Source organism: Haliotis cracherodii, unplaced genomic scaffold (assembly GCF_022045235.1).
Source record: "Haliotis cracherodii isolate W230 unplaced genomic scaffold, xgHalCrac1.p SCAF_11, whole genome shotgun sequence".
Classification (NCBI taxonomy): Eukaryota; Metazoa; Mollusca; class Gastropoda; order Lepetellida; family Haliotidae; genus Haliotis; species Haliotis cracherodii.
Genome location: NW_027266266.1, coordinates 7,521,693 through 7,534,183, shown reverse-complemented (window position 1 = coordinate 7,534,183; position 12,491 = coordinate 7,521,693). Strand labels below are relative to the sequence as shown.

At 42.3% G+C, this 12,491-nt stretch overlaps 1 protein-coding gene and 4 non-coding genes across 5 annotated transcripts; all 5 read right to left on the bottom strand.

The window, feature by feature from the left end:
- Positions 1–84: 84 nt before the first annotated feature.
- On the bottom strand, positions 85–6,699 carry LOC139455332 (uncharacterized). Its single transcript, XM_071236885.1, has 6 exons — positions 6,543–6,699; positions 2,903–2,974; positions 2,491–2,676; positions 1,589–1,795; positions 649–800; positions 85–303 (listed from the first exon to the last, which is right to left on the bottom strand). The coding sequence occupies exons 2-6, from the start codon at positions 2,967–2,969 to the stop codon at positions 124–126; spliced, it is 792 nt and encodes a 263-aa protein (XP_071092986.1). The 5' UTR covers positions 2,970–2,974; positions 6,543–6,699; the 3' UTR covers positions 85–123.
- Positions 6,700–9,489: 2,790 nt separating this feature from the next.
- On the bottom strand, positions 9,490–9,653 carry LOC139456630 (U1 spliceosomal RNA). The gene has a single exon (XR_011652577.1). It is a non-coding gene; the product is annotated as a U1 spliceosomal RNA (small nuclear RNA).
- Positions 9,654–10,402: 749 nt separating this feature from the next.
- On the bottom strand, positions 10,403–10,567 carry LOC139456608 (U1 spliceosomal RNA). Its single transcript, XR_011652556.1, has one exon. It is a non-coding gene; the product is annotated as a U1 spliceosomal RNA (small nuclear RNA).
- Positions 10,568–11,313: 746 nt separating this feature from the next.
- Positions 11,314–11,479, bottom strand: LOC139456637 (U1 spliceosomal RNA). The gene has a single exon (XR_011652583.1). It is a non-coding gene; the product is annotated as a U1 spliceosomal RNA (small nuclear RNA).
- A 748-nt stretch (positions 11,480–12,227) lies between these two features.
- LOC139456636 (U1 spliceosomal RNA) lies at positions 12,228–12,392 on the bottom strand. Its single transcript, XR_011652582.1, has one exon. It is a non-coding gene; the product is annotated as a U1 spliceosomal RNA (small nuclear RNA).
- Positions 12,393–12,491: the final 99 nt, after the last annotated feature.

The window sequence follows — 12,491 nt, the reverse complement described above, 5'->3', positions numbered from 1 at the left end:
GAGTCGGTGTTATGGGGGAACCCAAGAACAGGCATTGTGTCAGGAATGGAACAGTCAAGGGACGCAATTCAAGAGACAAAACAGTTTCAATACCCCCAGTATATTTATTAGCTGAGTCAGCATCTACCAGTGAAGTCCTAGTTTCTGCACAACTGCCTCTGGACCAGTAGTTTCCTGTTCACACCATAGATGAGACCAGTGGTACTTGGCACAGTACTCGCCCCTGGTAAACCTAAAACACTCCACGTCCAGGACGCCGAAGAAGCCGGTGCCCACTTCGTTGGAGGCGGAGTTGTTTACGTTCTTGAAGAGGGGAAATAAGATTGTTACATTTCTACGTTCATATACATTCTCAAATGAAGGTAAAAACCACCCGATTCTGTCATACTGCTATAGTTAATCGTTACTTGATTGTTGTTAATCAAACAACAGACAGATTAACTATAGCAATATGAAATAATAGGGTGGTCCTTAACCTTTTTTGAGTGGTATATGTGGTATATATGGCGAAACACGACACACACACACACACACACACGCAGACAAAACAAAAAACGAAAAGAATCCAAGACTGAAATTTCAAGCCACGCAACTTACATAAGACAACTGCATGGGGCAAAGCTAAACAAATACACGAAAACTGTATACCTTGAGGCACTGGAAGAGCGCCTTGTCACAATCACAGAGGCTGAGTGTCCATGGGTACAGGTTCTGGTAATGGTATTTGGACTCAAAGGCGTCGATAAAGTATGGACAGTGGTCATGTGTCCGGCAGCACGCGTCAGTCTGCCTCGAGGTCCCTGGAATTAACACGGAATTAATTACATGAAATACTCCTCACATCCACCTCATATGGAGAATCTGGTGGGTGGTGTATATTTCCCGTGTAGATTCCGGTGAGTAGTGCATATCCCCCTTGGGTAGTGTATATCCGCCCCTCGATATTCCGGTGGGCAGTGCATATATTCCCCTTGGGGATTCCGGAAAGTGCATATCCCACGTGGAGATTCCGGTTGGTAGTGCATATATCTCCCCTTGGAGATTCCGGAAAGTGCAGATCGACCTTGAGTAGTGTATATCCCCTCTTTGGGATTGCGGAAAGTGCATATCCATTGTGGTGATTCCGGAGAAGTGCATATCCCCCGTGAATAGTGTATATTCCTCGTGAATAGTGTATATCCGCCCTTTGATATTCCGGTTGGTAGTGCATATATCTCCCCTTGGAGATTCCGGAAAGTGCAGATCGACCTTGAGTAGTGTATATCCCCTCTTTGGGATTGCGGAAAGTGCATATCTATTGTGGAGATTCCGGAGAAGTGCATATCCGCCCTTGGAGATTTCGGTTGGTGGTGCATATATCCCCCCTTGGGGATTCCGGAAAGTGCATATCGCCCGTGGAGATTCTGGAGTAGTGCATATCCGCTCGTGGAGATTCCCCTGGGTTGTGAATATCTCCTCCACCTGTATATATCCTCTGCAGAGACGACAAAGTCGGACAAACATTCCAAACTCATAAAACACACCAAGAAATATGCCGTATCAGAATACTCAACTGTAACTAAAGGCAAAAAACATTGACGAAACTCACCCAAGTCGTCGTAACTGTTGGCGACGTTTCCCTCCCCACACCACTTGGTCCCGGGGACGATGAGGAGGCTGCTCCCTGACCCTGCAGGCTGGGCGGTCTTCTCGGGGGCAAATGGCTGAGGCGGTAGAGCGGCCGGGGCGACAACTCGGTATGAGAACTGGTGACGCTGCTGACAGAGACTCACCACTTCTTTAATTTTTGCCTGTCCTAAAAATTTTGAAGAGGAACGTTCACGTTAATGGAAGGCCACCAACAGATCTGTTCATCCTATTGGATACTTAGTGTTCCTTCTATGTTAAAGCGAGCGAGTATGAAATTACGCATCTTCCCGAAGCAAGGGAGTTAATTGACTTTTAAGAGTCCAGTTTCCACTCATTTAACTCCCTTGCCTCGGAAAGGTAGAAGTTACGCTGCTTGGACGTGAATGATCTCTTTAGTGAGTGAGTGAGTGTGATTTAACGTCGCTTTTAACAGTATTCCAGTTATGTCACGGCGTGTCAGCTTAATGTGGGAGGAAAGCCCGAAGTGATGCAGGTCTCACACGTTTACCACTTCGTTGAAACCCACGAGCACGGGTATGGTGCTGACAAACCTAGAAGCATAATCGGGGCGAACCGGGATTCGAACCCACAATTGTAGGTTTCTGGCGTGCCCAAGGGTCGCAACTCTGCACAGCGAATCGCGGCGCCTTAGACGAAAGGGCCACCCGTGCCCCCGAGCCCTTCACTGAACCTCAACGACCAATGTACTATGTTTCGGTATTATTTATACGTTACGCAAAAATCTCCAATCGTAGAAGAAACAAGATACTATAAATGATGGAATAATATTTCAAATATGTGCGTCATAATGTTTTCTTCTTCTATGAAGCCTGATCTTAGTCAGGTCCGTGTCATTCTCACCAATTGTCTTGATGACGACATTTCTGTTGCCTAGCAACTTCGCCACTGCATCTTTGTCACGTGACAAGGAACATTTCAGGATACCACGGACCCTGCTGCCTACAGCTTCAATGTACACAGCGCCATCTGTCACCTTGATCTCGAGACCAGCGGGAGACAACTCTGTCTGGACATATGCGATGTCGTCTATGAAATGAAATGTGCAAATATTATAATGAACCACAAACACACGAGCTCCTTCAATGTAAGTGAGATATTCAGTCAATCAAGAATATCATTATGGTAAAGTGAATGACTGGATCATTCCCCGAGTTGAGGTCCAATAAAACTCGATGTGAGTCAACTATTCATAAAATAAACAGGTCCACATATTCACACAAAAGTAAATAAAAAAGATGAAACTTCAACGTACCCGGATGCAGCGCAACAACCGTTATGACGACGCACCCAAGCCAGCAGAGGACGTGACCGACCGCCATCTTGTCTGTGAGCATTATAAAGAATGTTTTTAACTAAAACAAGCATGGTGCGAGGCCACAAGTTCCTGAGGAAATATTTTCTTATCGGCACCTGGCCTTACATAACTATATCAAGATCGTCTCCATTACTGTGCCGCACGACATATTTATTGTGACCTACTGATTAAAGTAGTGATGACAGATTTTATATAACATAATCTCGTGAAGATAATACCCGATTCTGTGAGGCAGAAATCATGAGAATATTTTGATCCGGAAGCTCATGTTAATTCTACTTTCGGAATCAACACATTCGAGTGACTTAAACCAAGTTATGGTTGAAACAATTTCTTCATAATTTTACATAATGACCTATAGTTGCGCCAGGCCTACTTCTTTGAAATGAAAGCGAAACAACCTTTTCCATATTTCTAAGAAATATCTGCAAAAAGCAGCGAGTATGGTTTTACGCCCCTTTTAGCAATATTCCAGCAATATCACGGCGGGGACACCAGAAATTGGCTTCACACATTGTACCCATGTCGGGAATCGAACCCGGGTCTTCGGCGTGACGAGCGATCGCTTTAACCACTAGGCTACCCGACCGCCCCTTCTGCAAAAAGCAGAGTCGATTGTACGATTTGGTCTATATCCTGAGCATGTGTTTATGAATAATTATGAAATAGTGATGATACCAGGTGTTCAATAAAAGGTGAGCGTATCCTGCCCGACTGGTGTCACCCGTCACAACGTACGTTGAGAATGGCAAGTGAATTCCTGGTTCAGAATCAAGTGCAACAACAAGAGAATGACGTCATCATAACGGTTTTATTCATATCACTATAGTTAATCTATCGTTCTTAAACAGCTTTTGACTGGTATATTTAAGTCAAAAGATCGCTCAGTGTTATTTGGACCTTAAAGCAGATTCGAAAAATAATTGACATATTAATGTATTCGTTCACTTAATTTATCTCACCAGCAAATCGTTTAAAGGAATTGTTCCATTGTATTATCACGAGCCAGGTAAGGTCAGTGGTGAGGTAAGGTGAAATTGGGTTTTACGTCGCGTCTAAGATTATTACACTTATATAGCGACGTGCATGCACGTATGTGTGTGTGTGGCTGCTTGTACTAGACCGGACTGATACCGATTTATAGTGCCAGCTCACGGAGATACCATGCCGCAGTTTTACATGAATACCCCACTCAGACACAGTATACTGACTCCGAACCCACGAGTCCTTGTTTTGGCCCCTTATGCCGAGCACCAGACAGGGTAACAACAGGTACCATTTTTTATCGTCTTTAGGTATGACGCGGCCGGATCGAACCCCCTAGCATCCACTCTCCGGGCGGACGCTCTACCACTAGACCACGGAGTCGGTCTGTGAGGTCAATGGGATTTGGGATCAGTACTACAATTTCGACGTCCAAACAGATGTGCAACCGGAAGAAAAGGAAATGATTACCATGTTCGCGAACACCTGGCTTCATCATGAAGTATATATTATGTCCATCAAATGATACAGGAGATGAATACCATTATTTGTGTGTATTTTAATGAATCAAGAAGGTTTTAATTTCCTTATTACATAAATCGACTATCAGTTTTTAAAATGACCTTTTTTGTTTCAAAATAAAAACATATCTACTCTCCGGAAAGTGTCTCATTTCCGTCGCCGCATTCTTTCTTTGTACATTTAAATTGAACTATTGTATATTGTGCTGCCATGTCACAAAAAAACAAATATAGACCTCTGTCAAGTCCTTACTTTGCAATTTTCATGGCCTTGAGTTCGAGTTTGTCCTTGAAAAATCGAGTCTGGACCAGACAATCCAGTGATTGACATCATGAGCATCTATCCACGCAATAGGGATACGATGACATACATCAACCAAGTCAGCAAGCCTGACCACCGATCCCGTTAGTCGCCTCTTACCACAAGCATAGTCGCCTTTTACGTCAAGCATGGGTTGCTGAAGACCTGTTCTACCTCGGAGCTTCACGGATCCATAGCCTTGAGTGAATAAAGTTCTTTTCTGTTTTTCAGTGACCCATACGTATAATTGTCACCACTGTTTTGCCTTTTATTCCCAGTGGAATCTGTTTCGGCAGATAAGCGAGACTGGTTATTCTCTGGTGTTGATGTTTCCTATTTTGTAAATCTACCATGTGATCAAATAGTTTCCCGAAAAGCTGGAACGTGGCGAACAAAAAGAGTGTGTGTGTAAGTTGAGTTTAACAGTATCGAACAGTATTCAGTCATATCACGACTTGTCAGCAATGAATTATATCATCGTCAATTTAGTAATGAGTGAGAATTGTTTGTAGCTTTTATCAATTCTCCCGTAATATCACGACGGGGGCACAAGGACTGGACTTCACATATTGTACCCAATCTAGGGATTCGAACCCCGTTTCCAGCGTAGCGAGCGAACGCTTTAACCACTAGGCTATCCCAACTGCCACGAGACTACTGAGCAACTAACAGGCAACATTTACACGTTACTGAATCCAAGTTAGCCCATCCAACGCGCTATTCATCTAGTGTCAACGCATCCCAATCGGCAAGTGAGAAAACATTTTGCGTTTGGGCATCAAATGAAATGAATGTCAGTCATTGCATGAGGAGAATCTTATTACTCCATATACTACTCAAAATAAGTTAGAGAACATCCAATTTACAATAGCAATATGAAAGAATTGGGTCTTAACTTCTTTTGAGTAGTATATATGAGGCTACAAGAAAAAAATATCTTTCTCTCGTTCCTATCTTTTACACAAATGAGAGGAAGATCGAATTATAATTTATATTGTATTACGGTTTTCTAAACGCTAAAAATTAAATTCACGATTTATATCTGCAAATACACCTGTCGTTATAATTTATACTTATTTCCTTTCGATTTTCTGTCATGTGTTTAATTCCCACCACAGGAGGATAACATAAGCATTAATATTATTGATTTGGATTTAATTATTTTTTTCTGCTTTTGAGCGTCAAATTATAGGATATAAATTGTGCCCGTAATGATAGGTTCATGTTGGTCCTACATGTTCTGAGCCTAAGGAGTTGGTCTATTTTCGCTCTAGGAAGGGGTAATTATGTCCGCAAATGCAGCTAATAAAAGGGCTGGTTAATTTTGTTTAACCGTCATGATGGGAAGAAGTTGCTGACATCCCAAGTTTTTAGATTCAAACTTACGACCAGCGGATCACAAGGTACGTAACTCCGCACAGCGACTGGGTCACCCGTGCCCTGAATAGCATCAACGAGATATAGATCCCATTATATACAGGCTGAAGAGTAGACTGACGCTAAGTCTCTAAAACAATATAATTTTGAGAGAAACAAACAACTCCATTGAAATTAAAAAGGAGTATGACAGTTAGGGCTGGGCGGAAGGGAAAATAATACAGGTGAGGGACATTGAGACAGACTAGCTCCAGATAAATCCTCTGGTTTGCCGGTCAGGCAGAATATCCTCATGCAAAGTCACAATTTATGTAGGTCACCCTTGTGTACCGTCGTGATATTGATGAGTTTTTGCTCACTCGTCACGAGAATACTAAAATCAAACATATCTTACCGGGTAATATATAGCTCAGGGGGCTTTAACACTGCAATTGTCGGTCGCCATCCCGGACAGGTACAGACTGGCTTTAAAGATGCTGCTATGACGAGATAATCTGAATGATCGAAGTATATAGACGTATATGGGCCGCTCGGAGTATATAGACGTGTATTTGGCGCTCGGAGTATAAAGACGTGTATTGGCCGCTCGGGGTATATAGACGTGTATTGACTGCCCGAGATATATTGCACTGCATTGTCTACATGGATATAAAAGTATTCATCCAGTATCAAGAAGATAACCCAGCTGTTTCGGGGGTCGATGCAGTTGGACAATGTAAAATCGGTACATAACATGGCCAGGATAACTCTTGCGTGTCATTCCGACAGGGCCACCACAGATAAATTGTCAACGTTAGACATCAGTGAGTAAGAGACTAAGTGTTCCCGCTTCGGCAAATTTTGAAAATTGTTTTCATTGGTAAAATACACGTTCAACATATATTTCGTTATTACACACGCGGATAAATAAAGGGAGATCCCATAACTGCCGTCTGAAACCACAGATGGCCTCAAATACATCTGTCATAATTTTTATACATTTTCATTCGATTTTCCGCCATATGGTTAACTTCAGTCATGTGACGTGGATGATGCACTACGTGACCTAGTTATGGGGAATATAGCATCCTTCAATGTAAGCAGCAGAGGTAATGATACATCAAATTGATTAAAGTGTCCCATGGAAGAGCTAGGATATAAGTCATTGACAAGCAGTAAACTTGTCCAAATGAGGATATGGCCTAGAACAAAAACATTCCATATTTAAATGTCCATAAAATAATCAAGATAAACGTTCGTATTTGTAATCATATGTTTAACGTTGATATGATATCATCCGACATCAAGCGATCCTCTAGACGGATTATGAAGAGTCTGACATTGTTTTTACAAGATTCACATTTGTAACCAGCGACATATTTCGGGATAATCACAGGTGCGCTATTGAACCTGTCTTCCACCTCTCTATGTCTTTTCTCCTCACTTCAAGATCCAACATTACTATATTACGATCAATTTCTTACAAAGAACATAAAATGTAAATTTGGCGAATTCATGAAGCCAATATTGTCACCTGGATGCTATCGTGGACTAATATATCACAGATGGCGCCACGAGGCGAGATGGAACGTGCAGCTGTTGTTAAATATATGTCATAAGCCAACAAGAGTTATGTCCCTTGCACCCACGATGTCCCAATATGAACTATCCACATGATATGAACATCATTAGTAAAATAAAACAACGGTACAATAACGAGTGGGACAAACAGTCTGACGTGAAGTATACATGCATTGCTTTTAACATGTCACTTTCAGCTGGTGTGAGGACTTGACCATTAAGTATGGAGTGCGTGAGGACTTGAACATTAAGTATGGAGTGCGTGAGGACTTGACCTGTAAGTGTGGAGTGCGTGAGGCATTGACCATTAAGTGTGGAGTGCGTGAGGACTTGACCATTAGGGTGGACTGCGTGAGGACTTGACCATTAAGTGTTGAGTGCGTGAGGACTTGACCATTAGGTATGGAGTGCGTGAGGACTTGACCATTAAGTGTGGAGTGCGTGAGGACTTGACCATTTAGTATGGAGTGCGTGAGGACTTGACCATTAAGTATGGAGCGTGAGGACTTCACCATTAAGTATAGAGTGCGTGAGGACTTCACCATTAAGTATAGAGTGCGTGAGGACTTCACCATTAAGTTATAGAGTGCGTGAGGACTTGACCATTAAGTGTGGAGTGCGTGAGGACTTGACCATTAAGTATGGAAGGCGTGAGGACTTGACCATTAGGGTGGACTGCGTGAGGACTTGACCATTAAGTGTGGAGTGCGTGAGGACTTGACCATTAAGTGTAGAGTGCGTGAGGACTTGACCATTAAGTATGGAGTGCGTGAGGACTTGACCATTAGGTTTTGAGTGCGTGAGGACTTGACCATTAAGTGTGGAGTGCGTGAGGACTTGACCATTAAGTGTGGAGTGCGTGAGGACTTGACCATTAAGTGTGGAGTGCGTGAGGACTTGACCATTAAGTGTAGAGTGCGTGAGGACTTGACCATTAAGTGTAGAGTGCGTGAGGACTTGACCATTAAGTATGGAGTGCGTGAGGACTTGACCATTAGGTTTTGAGTGCGTGAGGACTTGACCATTAAGTGTGGAGTGCGTGAGGACTTGACCATTAAGTGTGGAGTGCGTGAGGACTTGACCATTAAGTGTGGAGTGCGTGAGGACTTGACCATTCAGTGTGGACTGCGTGAGGACTTGACCATTAAGTGTGGAGTGCGCGAGGACTTGACCATTAAGTGTGGAGTGCGTGAGGACTTGACCATTTAGTATGGAGTGCGTGAGGACTTGACCATTAAGTGTTGAGTGCGTGAAGACTTGACCATTAGGTATTGAGTGCGTGAGGACTTGACCATTAGGGTGGAGTGCGTGAGGACTTGACCATTTAGTATGGACTGCGTGAGAAAACTACGTTTAAAACGAACACGCTTATAAGAAACTGACAGATATAACGATTTTATTTTTTCGTCTCGGTCATTTGCAGTTCTGTGCATATGCTTTGAGGGTACTTTTAAAAGTACATAATAGCAGTTGAAATAACAAATACCACTCCACATACAACCAATTTGGGCTATTTTGAAAGTGTCTTAACATAAATATAGAAACAACCAAATGATGAAACATTGATACACACACTCAGGTTAGCATTAACAGCTTGACCAGTGCAACTTCACTGGCCGTATCAAGAACAATAGTTGAGATAACAACTTTTCCGGAATAGTTTCAACACAGGCCAACCCTTTCGTTTGGTTTCCAGGGGTTGGTTTGGACGCACACACAGTACATACATATCAACATCTCCAGATTAAATTCAACAGATATCTATTATTGGGTTTGATTTTCGGGGGGTGGCGCGGACGCACACTCCCCCACACATATAAATTACGTACTCGATCTCCCCCATTTGGGGAGATCGCAGAGGTCAGCCAAACCACGGTGCAATGGAAAGGCCTCACCCTGGGAGAACCGATGCTGAGAACGGCAACCTCCCGTACCAGGTAAGTATGCTAGCTTACATTTTCAACACACTACTTCTTCTGGTAGGGGGTCTCACTCAACTGAGATGACTTCAGCGACTTATCACAGATTGTTTAGAAACTACAGGTATTAACTATCCAGTACCACCAACAAGGCTTTCTGTAACAGTAACCCTTCTTATTTTGGTCCATATTATTTACGTTATTTCCTTCGAATTATCATACAGATAGATACTTTTTAAGCTGAACCTATCTGAGAATGGCCAAATTTATATCATGTAGACGCACACCATACGTCTCTGTAGAAGTACATTATTTAACATGATACGTACGGAAAACGTATATATGGCGCGGTTTTCCAATTCTCACATGATAGTAATAAGACCAATGTGAGGTCATACCCATCAGATTGTCACAAATGTCTAACTTTTCAAAGTAGGTACTTTTAAGAGCACATAATAGCAGTTGAAATAACAAATACCACTCCACATACAACCAATTTGGGCTATTTTGAAAGTGTTTTAACATAAATATAGAAACAACCAAATGATGAAACATTGATACACACACTCAGGTTAGCATTAACAGCTTGACCAGTGCAACTTCACTGGTCGTATTAAGAACACTAGTTCAGATAACAACTTTTCCGGAATAGTTTCAACACAGGCCAACACTTTCGTTTGGTTTCCAGGGGTTGGTTTGGACGCACACACAGTACATACATATACCAACATCTCCAGATTAAATTCAACAGATATCTATTATTTGGTTTGATTTTCGGGGGGTGGCGCGGACGCACACTCCCCCACACATATAAATTACGTACTCGAGTCTCCCCCATTTGGGGAGATCGCAGAGGTCAGCCAAACCAAGGTGCAATGGAAAGGCCTCACCCTGGGAGAACCGATGCTGAGAACGGCAACCTCCCGTACCAGGTAAGTATGCTAGCTTACATTTTCAACACACTACTTCTTCTGGTAGGGGGTCTCACTCAACTGAGGTGACTTCAGCGACTTATCACAGATTGTTTAGAAACTACAGGTATTAACTATCCAGGACCACCAACAAGGCTTTCTGTAACAGTAACCCTTCTTATTTTGGTCCATATTATTTACTTTATTTCCTTCGAATTATCATACAGATAGATACTTTTTAAGCTGAACCTATCTGAGAGAGGCCAAATTTATATCATGTAGACGTACACCATACGTCTCTGTAGAAGTACATTATTTAACATGATACGTTCGGAAAACGTATATAGCGCGGTTTTTGAATTCTCACATGATAGTAATAAGACCAATGTGAGGTCATACCCATCAGATTGTCACAAATGTCTAACTTTTCAAAGTAGGTACTTTTAAGAATACATAATAGCAGTTGAAATAACAAATACCACTCCACATACAACCAATTTGGGCTATTTTGAAAGTGTCTTAACATAAATATAGAAACAACCAAATGATGAAACATTGATACACACACTCAGGTTAGCATTAACAGCTTGACCAGTGCAACTTCACTGGCCGTATTAAGAACACTAGTTGATATAACAACTTTTCCGGAATAGTTTCAACACAGGCCAACACTTTCGTTTGGTTTCCAGGGGTTGGTTTGGACGCACACACAGTACATATATATACCAACATCTCCAGATTAAATTCAACAGATATCTATTATTTGGTTTGATATTCGGGGCATGGCACGGACGCACACTCCCCCACACATATAAATTACGTACTCGAGTCTCCCCCATTTGGGGAGATCGCAGAGGTCAGCCAAACCAAGGTGCAATGGAAAGGCCTCACCCTGGGAGAACCGATGCTGAGAACGGCAACCTCCCGTACCAGGTAAGTATGCTAGCTTACATTTTCAACACACTACTTCTTCTGGTTGGGGGTCTCACTCATCTGAGGTGACTTCAGCGACTAATCACAGATTGTTTAGAAACTACAGGTATTAACTATCCAGGACCACCAACAAGGCTTTCTGTAAGGGTAACCCTTCTTATTTTGGTCCATATTATTTACTTTATTTCCTTCCAATTATCATACAGATAGATACTTTTTAAGCTGAACCTATCTGAGAGAGGCAAAATTTATATCATGTAGACGTACACCATATACGTCTCTGTAGAAGTACATTATTTAACATGATACGCACGGAAAACGTATATAGCGCGGTTTTCGAATTCTCACATGATAGTAATAAGACCAATGTGAGGTCATACCCATCAGATTGTCACAAATGTCTACCTTTTTAAAGTAGGTTCCTATTAAGAGAACATAATAGCAGTTGAAATAACAAATACCACTCCACATACAACCAATTTGGGCTATTTTGAAAGTGTCTTAACATAAATATAGAAACAACCAAATGATGAAACATTGATACACACACTCAGGTTAGCATTAACAGCTTGACCAGTGCAACTTCACTGGCCGTATTAAGAACACCAGTTCAGATAACAACTTTTCCGGAATAGTTTCAACACAGACCAACACTTTCGTTTGGTTTCCAGGGGTTGGTTTGGACGCACACATAGTACATACATACCAACATCTCCAGATTAAATTCAACAGATATCTATTATTTGGTTTAATTTTCGGAGGATGGTGCGGACGCACACTCCCCCACACATATAAATTACGTACTCGAGTCTCCCCCATTTGGGGAGATCGCAGAGGTCAGCCAAACCAAGGTGCAATGGAAAGGCCTCACCCTGGGAGAACCGATGCTGACAACGGCAACCTCCCGTACCAGGTAAGTATGCTAGCTTACATTTTCAACACACTACTTCTTCTGGTAGGGGGTCTCACTCAACTGAGGTGACTTCAGCGACTTATCACAGATTGTTTAGAAACTACAGG

Bases quoted from the DNA above. Each gene is read 5' to 3' on its own strand.
- LOC139455332 (XM_071236885.1), bottom strand. From the start codon at position 2,969: ATGGCGGTCGGTCACGTCCTCTGCTGGCTTGGGTGCGTCGTCATAACG. The intron at 2,677-2,902 runs GTACGTTGAAGT...TTCATTTCATAG, and splicing joins GGTTGTTGCGCTGCATCCGG to ACGACATCGCATATGTCCAG. The intron at 1,796-2,490 runs GTGAGAATGACA...CAAAATTTTTAG, and splicing joins TGTCGTCATCAAGACAATTG to GACAGGCAAAAATTAAAGAA.